This window comes from Cyprinodon tularosa, unplaced genomic scaffold, assembly GCF_016077235.1.
Source record: "Cyprinodon tularosa strain WSP-4 unplaced genomic scaffold, ASM1607723v1 ctg10, whole genome shotgun sequence".
Lineage (NCBI taxonomy): Eukaryota > Metazoa > Chordata > Actinopteri > Cyprinodontiformes > Cyprinodontidae > Cyprinodon > Cyprinodon tularosa.
This window is the reverse complement of record NW_024037782.1, coordinates 2953563-2965672: the sequence shown is the minus strand read 5'-3', so window position 1 is coordinate 2965672 and position 12110 is coordinate 2953563. Positions and strand designations below refer to the sequence as shown.

Below are 12110 nucleotides of genomic sequence, written 5' to 3'. Positions count from 1 at the left end.
ACATCATTGCCTCATAGAAGGAAACTAAAGAATAAATGAGAAACAAAGTCACTGACATCTGTTGGTCTGAAAAGGTAGTGGCCTTACGATTATTACACCAGGAGAACCAAAAGCATCAGAAATCCTGCAAACCATTGCTGTTGCCTCAGTCACAGTTATTTGACATGATTTAACAATGAAGTGGCCAAAAGTGTCATCCACGACACGGGAGACTTCCAAGGTCAAAGCTACAGCTGGTCGAATATAAAGCAGCTTTTTGCATCAAAACTTTTCTCACATTTGATAAAAAAAACGACATCTGGAGAATCACCAAGACTATGGGGGAAATATGCAGGCTAATGAGGCAATGGAGGGGCTTTTCAGAAGGAGCGTTTCACAAAAAAGAACATCTTTCCGACTTAAATATTGGAATGATGGTGTTGGTCTGCGGGCTTTGCTGCTTCACTTTATCTATCGGCAAATTATGTGGGAGAATGTCATCCTAATGTGGCAACTCTAGATGACCAATCCACCGGCATATTTAAAAAACTATTGCCAGTCATTTCAAACAGCAATAGCTGCAAATAGTGGGACAAGTTTTAAGGGGGTTGTTTTTATTTAGGACATGACTTAGAAATTATTTAAATTGTCTTTTAAAAACTGCTTTTTGTATTTATTCAGGTTGTTTGTTGTTAAATTCAGTTTTCTTATACAAAGTATTTAAGTTGAAAAAAGCAAAAACTTATTCTCAGCTCCATGTAGGGTAAATGGGTCCATGTTTTTTTCCCCCTGTGACTGTCATGGTTTTCTTTGGTTTGGTTTTCTTGTATTGGCAGTAACGTTTTGAGACCCTTGTTGTTGCTGCCCTTTACTTGGTCCATGACTTCCCCAAATGACCCAGCTGGCCTCAGTCACCCATAGTTTAATGTTAGTGAAAAACTAAAGTTGGTTACATCCTGTCAGGTGAGTGGAGGTTTTGGAGGCTCCAAATGCAGAGACGGATGCTGAACTGGTTCCTTGCAGATTTAATAATAATGTAATAATGCCACCCTTTTGAATTTAATAATTCAAAAGGGTGGCAACTGAAAAAAAAAAAATCTAGTGATGAGGCGAGGCTTCGAGGCATGTGTCGAGTAGCGCAAAGCACGTTTTGAGGCATGATTCATTTAGGGAATGGGCCAAAATTGATGATGTCCGAAGCCTCTCTACCGTGATACCACGTGAACACTTCAGGAAGTGGTTTAGCCCGCGCAAGAACTTCGACAGGCATAGCAGCCTCACTACTCAGTCATGATGTGGGAGTTTGTAGAACAGTTGCAGTCAGTTGGATAGAGTTTGGATGTATTCTAAGAATAAATTGGTTGGAAAAACAACCAATCTATTTGGTTAAAACTATTTTTGTTAGATTAAACAATGTAAAATCTGAGCAACAATCTTAGTAATATTAGTCTTAAATAGTATTGCTTTCTGGTGAGCAGCTATCAGTAGCATCATCTGTAAGACATGAACTTCTACTCCGGAGGTTGTTGTTTCGAAACCTTCCTTAGACTTTTGAAAGTTGCGATAATAAATAACAAGTATTTTGGCTAATGTGACTAATTTGTATGGTTTGCCCTTGTACAAATATAGATTGTGTAGCACACTGCCAAATTAGATTAGTTCGTTTAACCAAAAGATTGATTCAACACAAACTTCTCACCCGATTTAAACAAAAAACTGTGGAAAAACTATTATGTTTGAATAAAAATAACTCACATCCTTCATTTTGCATATCTTTGTCCAATTTGCAAACACTTTTACTGTCTGCTTGAGCTTATTTCACTAAAATGGCAGAAAAACAGTGTACCCTAAAGGATTTTTCTCTTCTAAGACATTTTACACAAACAAAACTTGAAAAACATTTTATTATACACACCAATCATTAACAATTTCAGAGGGACTTAAAAGGAAAAAAAACAAGAAAAACAACTGCAAAACAATCAAAAATCTGATTTTATTACTGACTGTAGTTATGTTCTTCACCAGTAGGTGGTAACATGTTCACATGGAGCCTCACGAACTGTGGGGATCGTTGAAGCAATTAGCCCAAACGGTTTAATGCCTCATGAGGCTTCATCTCACTATCATGACAAAAATCCCCTAATAACAAAATACAGAAAACCAAAAGCTAAAAGAGGTTAGGAAAAACACACATCCAGAGCGAAGAAACTACAAGAAACCAGAAAAGAGTAACTGAACAGGAGGTGTATTTATGGGACAGAAACAATGGGAGGACTAATTAGCAGATGAGGAACAGGTGTGGACAGAGGAATCTAGAAGGGAGCTCGGAGAAGGAGACTGACACAAGAGGGCAACAGAGGGTAAACAAGAAATACATACAAACTCAAATAAAACCAAAAACAACACAAAATGAAAATTAAACCAACCAAAAGAAAACTTAAACAGAACCAAGACCATGACACATCCACTTTATCCTCCAACTGGTACTCAAGGATTCACCATTTTCAGTAAGAAGCTGAAAAAATTATTAAAATCATACCTAATTTGCAATATTGTATTCTTCGTGTTCAAGTTGCTTTCATTAAAGGGGCTGCCATGTTCTGTATTCGAGTTGTTAGAGACGGGTTAGGGCACAATTTAAGACAGCTCACATATTCAGCACCTTTCTCATATCACAGTTGAAGGCTCCATGTTGAAAAAAGACTCTCTTCTTCTTATCATGCTTCATCTTGTTTAGTATCTAATTCTCCCTTTTTCTGCTCTTTTATAGTGAAGTACATCAAGGAGATGTCTGCATTTTTTAAAAGCTCTGGTTCCCCTGGGGCAAACCTCCCGTGGGACTCCCCCCCTTCTACACCTCAGAGGGGCACTGAGGTCTCCCCCACCGAGGTAAAAGAGCCTTGCAGCATCCCAGTGAAGATGTGTCAGGTGTCACGGAAACAGTGCCCCCCAGACACAGAGAACAGGTACCACCATGTTAAACGTCCTACACTTTTCATGTTTAATTCAGTTAATATATCTCACAGAATCACTGACAAGTTACAAAATGGCTTTGAAAGATTATTCAAAAAGGGATTTTTTTATATCCTACTTTGATATTCTCTTTAATATGCGAAACTTTCTATGTAGCCTCAAGCTTTGCCCTTTTTGAGGTTTTTCTTGTTTTTTTAAGCAGCCCACTTTTTCCATCTTATTTCCTCCCTCCCCTCCTTTTATCACACTTCTTGCCAGGTATTTTGAGGTGATTTCATCCAACAGAAAGAACTCAATGTTCCTGCGGGCAAAGGACCCAGCCATGGCTCAGTCGTGGTACAATGCTATCCAAAGTGCTGCTGCCGCCCTTTTACCACAAGTGAAGGAGGAGATGAAGAGCATGCATCCTGGCATGGACGTCAAACATTTGGGCTGGCTTACAGAGCAGGTATTGAAGGATATCAATGTACAGGGGAATCAGAGAATAAATCACATTTTCTATTCTTTTAATTATTTAATTTTCATCTTTTGTTGGCATTTACCCTTCTTACCTTCTTTCCAGCTTTTGTATTCAGTTGTGTACTGTGCTTCTCTATATGGAGGTTTGAGCGAGTTTGCAAAAAAAAAAAAAGACTTCAAGGGTTAACTTATGTTCTGGAAACAGCATTTACAAATGAAAACTGTAATGTTGGTCAAAGAGTTTGTTAATACATTGCCTTAAGAGTTTTATTTGCCATTCAGCCTATTCATATTTGCTTACAAGAACAAATATTACACCACAAAGTAGTTCAGGATTCTTAGAATAAAAAGAGTGCATGGTTTTTTCGTCTTTTAAGTCTAGAAATCTGAAGAGTGATGAGCATTCATATCCAATCTTGCTTGGTTGATACTTTGTAGAACCATATTTGACTGCTGACAGGGGAATCTCTCTACCAGCTTTTCACATCTACAGGCTGAAGGTTTGGCTGTATTGTTTCCCTCAATAGCTTAGTTCAGTCAGAGTGGATGGAGGGTATCTGTGAACACAGATTTTTAAATCTTAGTCTTAACAGGATTTAAAGGTATAGCAGAGAATGTTCTTTTTGCAGGTGGGTCATAAAAATAAGTGGTCCAACTTATTGTCAATCATTCTGCTGATATGTTTACGTAATTCCGTCCTACGTGCTTGTCCTGTTAGCTATCTTTTCTGGGCATGCGCACTTAAAGGCATATGTGTGGTAAGCTACGTTTCCTGAAAGTCATTGAAGCTTGCCTTTGAAAAGGGCCGAGGGTTGTAAGAGAAAAAGTGTCTATGAAGTGTATGAGAAGAAAAAGGCCTCAGAAGAGGCAGATATATCCTGGAATACTTTATGCGGAGAGCTCTCTTCTCAAAGCGTTATGTGATTTGCTGTCCGAGCAGCCTGCTGTCACCATAGGCTGTCACTACCCAACAGTGGTGACTAATAACAAAGATGGTACAGGCACAGTGGTGAGGAATTACGTGACCAACAGGGAGCAAAAAGTAGTATCTGTCCGAACGGTAAGTTCACTATAAAGTCCACTATATTCCCCGCTCTATATAGTGAGGGATTTAGGGGTTAGGATGGACATTCGGGCACTGTAAGCTTGTAGGAGCTATGAGAACAGCAACATTTAAGCAGAGGATGCAAGAGAAGAAATGGGCTCATGCATGCTCTTGCGCTCGTTTAATGGACGTTCACTCTCGGGAGTGGGTTCAGAGTTGTGCATGTGCAGTTTTTTTTTAAGGTGGAGAGGGCGTTTGCCGTTGAAAGAATTCATGAAAATCCTCCACTACATTTTTGAGTTCAGATTTCCACCTGATTTGTACTTGCATCTTTTGCAGTTTGTAATCATTATTTATCCAGGATTGCACTGGATTTAGCTCAATCCGTTTTCCTCAACTCTTTCACTGCATAATTAAATGTTGTTTTCATTCTCTGGCAGACAGTTGACTGCTTTTAAATTTTTCTTTTCTGACACAAATTTAAAATATCACAGTAGATAACTTTTGTATTAGTGAGGGATTAAATGAAAACTAGAACAACTGTTCTAATATTTTAGAAGATATAGATTCCTTTGAAGAATTGGTCAGGAGATTAGTTATTGCATCAAGAGAGAATCATTTTAAGGATATTAGGATAAGTTCTGTTTGGATCAACATAATAGAAGATTTGTAGATGGTCTGCAAAAGTTTTTACGTTTGTAGGGACACAGTACCAATGCACTTTATTGTAGGCAGGCAAATGTAAGGTTTTTAAATTAGAGATACTGTTTCATAAGATTGAGTGGTGGTTAATTAAATGAGGTAGAAATCTCAAGAAGATACAATTTATTTAAAGGAGAATTCCGGTTTTTAACACTTTTAGCCCATTTTCTGTAGTGTCCAGGATGAAATCGAATGATCGACACCAAAATTTTGACAACTGGTCCTGTCTCTGCTTTTTGGCTCATTTAGAATCCACCCCTGGCTGCTTCAGAACGGCTTCCATAGTGCATGTCCAATAATGTCCTTAAAACAACCTTAAACTTTCTTTTTTTAAAATATGCTACTCACCGGGTCACCAGCGCTGTTCAATGACGTTCCAAAAAAAGTTTCGTAAAGAAAAAACGTTCCTGTAGTGTTTTATTTAGCATTTTGTAAATCCCATTGAGTTCTGTTGGAATAGTCAATATTCCGCTGCCACCGGAAACGGAAATGGGGCCTGTTTACACAGTTGTAGTCTTTTCGCTTCACTCTGTGTACTCCGACGTCGAGGTTCTAACGTCTCTGTTAAACACTTTAAAAAACTCTGAAAATGGAATACGAAAGGTGGATTCTTGATTCTCGACGTCGGAGTACACAGAGTGAAGCGAAAAGACTACAACTGTGTAAACAGGCCCCATTTCCGTTTCCGGTGGCAGGGGAATATTGACTATTCCAACAGAACTCAATGGGATTTATAAAATGCTAAATAAAACACTACAGGAATGTTTTTTCTTTACGAAACTTTTTTTGGAACGTCATTGAACAGCGCTGACGACCCGGTGAGTAGCATATTTAAAAAAAAGAACGTTTAAGGTTGTTTTAAGGACATTATTGGACATGCACTATGAAAGCCATTCTGAAGCAGCCAGGGGTTGATTCTAAATGAGCCAAAAAGCAGACACAGGACCAATTGTCAAAATTTTGGTGTCGATCATTCAATTTCATCCTGGACACTACAGAAAATGGGCTAAAAGTGTTAAAAACCGGAATTCTCCTTTAATTGGCAGAATGACTGGACTTAATTGTAGGGATAGGACAACAAACGTAACTATTCAGAAGAACACAGATTAAAGCCATGGTTTAAGGTGGTCCATATGATTCATATATGGGCTCTGTCCTATAAAGGCGCTTCAGATGCTTTAGAGCTGGAGAAGCATGATCTGTGAGCACAACCTAGTCTCAAACAAAAACCAAACACATCAGGGGATGGTTTCTTAGAAAACAATAGAAATGGTAAACCCAACCTGATGTAACTTTTTAAAATTTTATTTCACAGTAATACAACTGTCTGTTTGTGCAGATGTCGCAGGGTCCAGAGAAACCTGTCCTCGCAGTGTTGACAGAGAAGGACCTTCTTCTTTATTCCTCCTTCCCTGAAAGCAAAGATAGCCTGAGGAACGCCACCAAGAGTCATAGCCTCATCACAACCAGGTTAGAGATCTTTGAAGACACATTGCTCTACATCAGATGTGTCCAAATTACATCCCGGGGCTTATTTTGGACATTTGAAAAAATTTTCTGTGTAACCTCACAGATCTTTTTCCATCAAAATCTGGTTGCTTTGCTTGTTTCATTAAAATATGTTTTTTTTCATTTACTTTTAAGCTGGGAGGAAAAAAAACACAAATTATTTTCTGTGATTTGTGTTTAAAAATCTATTTTTATGGTAACTTAATACTTTTTGATTCATGTGGCAAAATGTTTTGACCTCCGAGTAGGCGCCCCATAGAATAATTACTTTTTAAATAGACACATATTTTCTTATATAAGCCTACCAAATGTATACCCCTCCCTGATCAACTCATGTTTTTCCTCTGACTTGAAAGCTCCTGCTCAAACTTTCCGTAACTCAACTGCTCAACATTTTGCGTCATTCATAGTTGGAAAACATTACTGTTAGCAGAACTTTTGAGTTATGTATATTTTCCATTTTATCCCCCCTGTGTATTCCACACCTCTTTTTACTCATAGGTAGCAGTTTCTCCCTTAGCCACAGTCTATCCTATAATTCCTAATTATAATCTATTCAACCACAGTTTCCTTCTTTCTCCCCAAAAGATTGGTCCACTCTGGTCCTGGAAAAAGCTCCCCTCTTTTGGACTCTGAGCTGTCGTTCGGACTGCGTTCAGGCACCAAGCAGGGCGTAGAGACTCACGTGTTCAGAGTGGACTCTGCTAAAGAACTGTCCATATGGACTCATCTGCTTGTAGAGGGTTGCCACAATGCTGCAGAACTCATCAAGGAGGTTACAGCAGGTAAAAAGATCCAAATTACAACTATTTAAAATATCTGTTTTTTTTATTGCTTAGTAGAAAAAGATCTTTTATCAAGTTTAAATGTTAAACTGCTAGAAGTTTGAAATTCATAAATTGAACTCTTACATTATTACATCAATATTCTTTTTAATTTATTTATTTTATTTTTATATAAAGCATCCTGAGTAATGAGGTCAAAGGCTGTTTGGGGGTTTTGGCCTACTAGTTGAACATAAGCACACTCAGCACATAATGTTCCATCATCAGATAGAGTGATATTATTGCACTGCCCTCTGCTGGTAATCTGAGGTGCTACAGAACACCTAAAGATTCATATGTAAAATAATGTTTACATTAAATAGAATGTCAAAAATAATTGTGATTTCATGGGAACAAAGAAATCTAATCCTCCTTTTGTCCTCTCGGCACAATAAGGTATCTTTGGAAACTGCAGGAAAGATTTGATTTAGTGGCCAGTAATAACATTCCCTCAGCTTTCAAACTACCTTTTGTGTGTTTGCAGCCTGCAGCTGGAATGGAAAGGAGTGTATTCTGGGAGTGCACATCGATGACGGCTTCACGCTATTCACAGAGGAAATGGGTGTCAGGAAAAATATTCTCTTCCAGCAGCCTTTCGAGCGCCTACGAATGTCCTCAGATGATGGAGTCCGTATGATGTTCCTCGACTTTGGTGGCCCTGAGGCTGAAATTGTGAGCAACACTTTATAGGTTTTATTGGAGAATTAGAACCGAAAAATGTTCTGTATGTAAGAGGATATATTGAATGTACCAAACTTGAAAGTGGGACTGTGATTGGGGGCAATATACTGAATTGATTAACACAGTCATGTGAAAGTTGTGCATATCAAACGGATTGCTGGGAGTGTAATATGGGTGCCCTTCTGTGTGCAGGGAGGCAACATGGTTTCTGGGAAACATACAGACAGAAAACGGTTGTTAACAGTTATCTGGAATAAAAAAAAAATATTTGTCAGAAGAAAAAAAAAAAAACAGGCTTTGGTATGTTATCAGCAGGGCTACAACTTTAATTTTAAGGATTGCAAATATGCTTTAAATGCTCGTGGAAGGAAAAGGAAAAAAATGTTGCAAGGGCATTTAGTTGGAATGTTGCCGGTGATCTACAAAGAGTGCGTATAGAAAATTCTTAAATTGTTTGCACTGTCCTATTTAGATTAGGAATGTTGCATGTGTTAGTGGCAGTTTTGCAGTGGGCCTGAGAGCAAGATGAAGTTCATAGCACTGAAGTCAAAGGTAATATTGATGATAAGTTAAAATAATAACAATAATAGTAAAGATAAATATTTATAATTATGTTCACATGTATATATCTTAAGGTGAAGCAGAAAAAAAATTGAAAAAGTTCAAATAAAAAAAGTAAATATACTGTTAATGATAAAACATGGAAAAGCTGACTTCTTCAGCTACCCCATGTCAGACAGAAATTAGTCCAGGAAGGAACTGCTCTGAGATTTATTGCAATATTATGTTCTGAATATTTTTTACATCTGTCACCTTCTCTGCAACCTTCTTTGACCTTAAATAATGCATACCAATGTATGTCCATAATCACAAAATAGGCTTAAATTAGCAAAGAACTTGACTTTTGCTCAGCTTTTTTGTCTGAAGACGTTTTGACACTTATTAAGGAGTCTTTGTTAATTCTCTCTGGTCATACCACACCAAACTGTAGTTGGAGTGCTGATGTATTTAAGCAGCATGGAGGTCCATCCTCCCAAGTCACATGCAGATCAAATAGTCACCCCTTATTCTCCTGGATTGTTAAAGTCTTTTGTTGTGCACTAGCTATGTGATGGGCCTTTTGAATCATGTGTGTCATCATGTAATTTCTTTGGAGTTAGTTCCATGACTGAAATGTAAATGCTTGGATGTTGAAACCTCAACCCTCCCCCTTTGGAAGATGGCTTACTTCATCCCTCTTTGAAACAATCTGTCCTCTCTGTCCAAAATTGGCAAAGTTTGACATTTAAAAGCGTGTCCTTTGTTCTTGAAGTGCAAATGTACAGTAGAACCTTGCCAAGAGTGGCTGGCCCATCTATGCTGTGCCATGGGTTTATTTAGTTGTTGTTTTGTTTCTTCAATATAGAAGGCTGTACAGTCCTCACTGCAGTGGACCGTATGCACAACGCCACTCAGCTTAGGTTTGGGTGTTCTGCCTTTTCAGTTTCTATCTGTTTGTACTGATTGGTTTAGAAAAAAAATATTTTAACTATATACAACAAGGACTTGCAAGAATTTAAGTTTGTTTTCCACAATAAGGATAGACAAACAAATGAAAAAAACAGCCCCACACTCCAAATTGTTTCAAAACATAAAATCTTTCAGACATTACCATGACAACGAGGAGAGCCTATCTACTCTTTATACAAACATTTTGTTTTGGAGGCCTACCAGGAACAAAGCTTCTTCTGTACTGCTATCTTAAACACATCACCTTTTTATAGGAAATCGGTGCTTTAGTCAAATGAGACTTGAATTAAGCTTTTGGTTCATAAACACATTCATTTAGATGTTTCTGGAGTAAAACACTTGATGAATAAATAGAATTTATTCTTTAGTATTATAATGCATAGTGGAGGATCTATGAGGCTGTGGACTTGTTTCTTTTATTATTAGGAAGCTTTGAAGGAAAATCTGGTGTTGGATGCATTGGTAACCTGGGTTTCATTCAGACAATGATTCAAAATATATATTTTAGAAATATATTTATAAATATATATTTAAATGTACATAAAAAAATCTATACAATGTATTTTTTTGTGCTGTATATAGATCATTCTGTGCTTGATGGCATATATTGCAAGTTCAATGTTAAATATGTAGTTTAAATCTATTTTTTAATAACCTAGAAATGACTAATCTATATACAAACATCCTGATTTATTACTTGTCTCTCTCTGCTACCAGCAACTGGACCTTCGCTGCTGCCCAAAGACCATAGTGTTCATCATCCACTCTTTCCTGTCTGCTAAGGTCAAGCGACTTGGTCTCCTGGCATGATAAAGGCCGGCCATCCATAACATCAAAACAGGAATATTTAGTGATAAATACACCAGCCTGTGAAGACCTTCGAGATGAGGGCCAGAAAGGTGTTTGTGATAAGCTCACCTTTCCAGCCTTTCCTCTGCCTTTAAATCTTACTGTGTTTGGTCAGAATCTCTCTGGGCTCTTTGGATAAATGAAGAGAAAACTGGAACATTGATGGACATTTTTTTTTATATGTAGTCGTTAGATAAAAAAAATGTTTTTACAGATAATTGAAGTTGGTAATCATTTAGTCTGTATCTGTCAAAGTTTTCTAAGTAGGTCAGGCTACTTTATGATGGGAAACTGTAAGAATGTGACAGGCTGTATTTAAATGTTTTTAAGCTTGAATGCAACCATTTTTTTTTCTTAGTTGGATTTTATGAGTCACAGCAGGCTTTTGTCATAAACGTCTTTTCAACTTTCAGTCTCTGCTTCATGGACGTGGTGAGTGATGTTGGACAAACAGTTTTCAGTTTCAGAAGAGTGACAGATTGACGCGGCTGATTGTAACAGGATCAATAGCTTGTACTAAACAGAGTCATGCTGTTCTCTCAGAGTTATTTATGAATTTATTGAATTCGGTTCCCCTACTTTAACTATAAACTATGGCCTGTCATTGGAAAAAAGCATATCTTTATTAGGTCCTAAGTTATAAAAATAGAGACCGTTTTAAATAGAACAGATAGAAACTTCTATTACAGTAGGTGAATAAACTGAGCTTACTTGGCATATTTGCCACATTTTCATTGACATGCAGCAGACAGCTTTTACATTACATAAATGATTTATATTTTGTTAGTTTAAATAAAAAAGATACATCATAAAGTGTGTGATTATTTTATTTTATGTTTAAGTTGACTAAACATCTTTTTGTAGTTTTGGGGCCTTCTCTCATATCTTAATACTAAACACATATATAGTAATATATGTTCTAAAACCTGTTTGTCTGAGAAACAAATGTATTGTATATTCTTATTTAAACGGAAGTGTGCCTTGCAAGGTTGTTTGTATATAAACATGTAATAAACTTTGTTAACTTTTACTGATTCATTTGACTATCTGTAATTCATAAGACTCTCTACACTGAAATACTTCCATTAGTTAAATCTTTGACCATTTGTTTTCTTGTTTTCTTTTTTGCTCTGGCTAAATGAATAAGATTGGGACAATCTTGGAACATAAATTTGTTCTTTCTGATGACGTTAGATTTTGGTCAGGCCTATGACTTGGCCGTTCCAATTCATTAGTATGTTTTGATTCAAACCTTTCCATTGTACCCTATATGTTAAAGGACATTATCTTGCTGTAATGTGACTCTCCACAATGTCTTAAGTCTTTTGCAGCCTAAACCAGAGTTTCTCTCAGAATCTAGGTGCAAGTTGCTCATTTGGTTTTCCCATCATCTTAAAAGGAGCACTAATGTTTCTACCACCATGTGTCACTATGGGGATGGTGGATTCAGGCTGATGTGTAGTGTTACAGCAGTGTTGGCGTTACAGTGTGGGGCGTACTGTCACCAGCTTGTCCTTTTAGATTTCATAAGATTTCAAAATAAAGCTTAACAATTTCTTACAATTCCCACGTTTCTGCAG

At 37.3% G+C, this 12110-nt stretch overlaps 1 protein-coding gene across 1 annotated transcript in view; it reads left to right on the top strand.

Annotated features, from left to right (window-relative positions):
- Positions 1–11560, top strand: part of snta1 (syntrophin, alpha 1) — a 55084-nt gene extending 43524 nt beyond the window's left edge. The window contains exons 3-8 of the mRNA XM_038303096.1: positions 2750–2945; positions 3211–3400; positions 6498–6628; positions 7256–7452; positions 7976–8163; positions 10399–11560. Coding sequence (XP_038159024.1) covers positions 2750–2945; positions 3211–3400; positions 6498–6628; positions 7256–7452; positions 7976–8163; positions 10399–10491 — 995 coding nt within the window. The 3' untranslated portion in view covers positions 10492–11560. The remainder of the gene's footprint in view (positions 1–2749; positions 2946–3210; positions 3401–6497; positions 6629–7255; positions 7453–7975; positions 8164–10398) is intronic.
- The last annotated feature ends 550 nt before the right edge of the window (positions 11561–12110 follow it).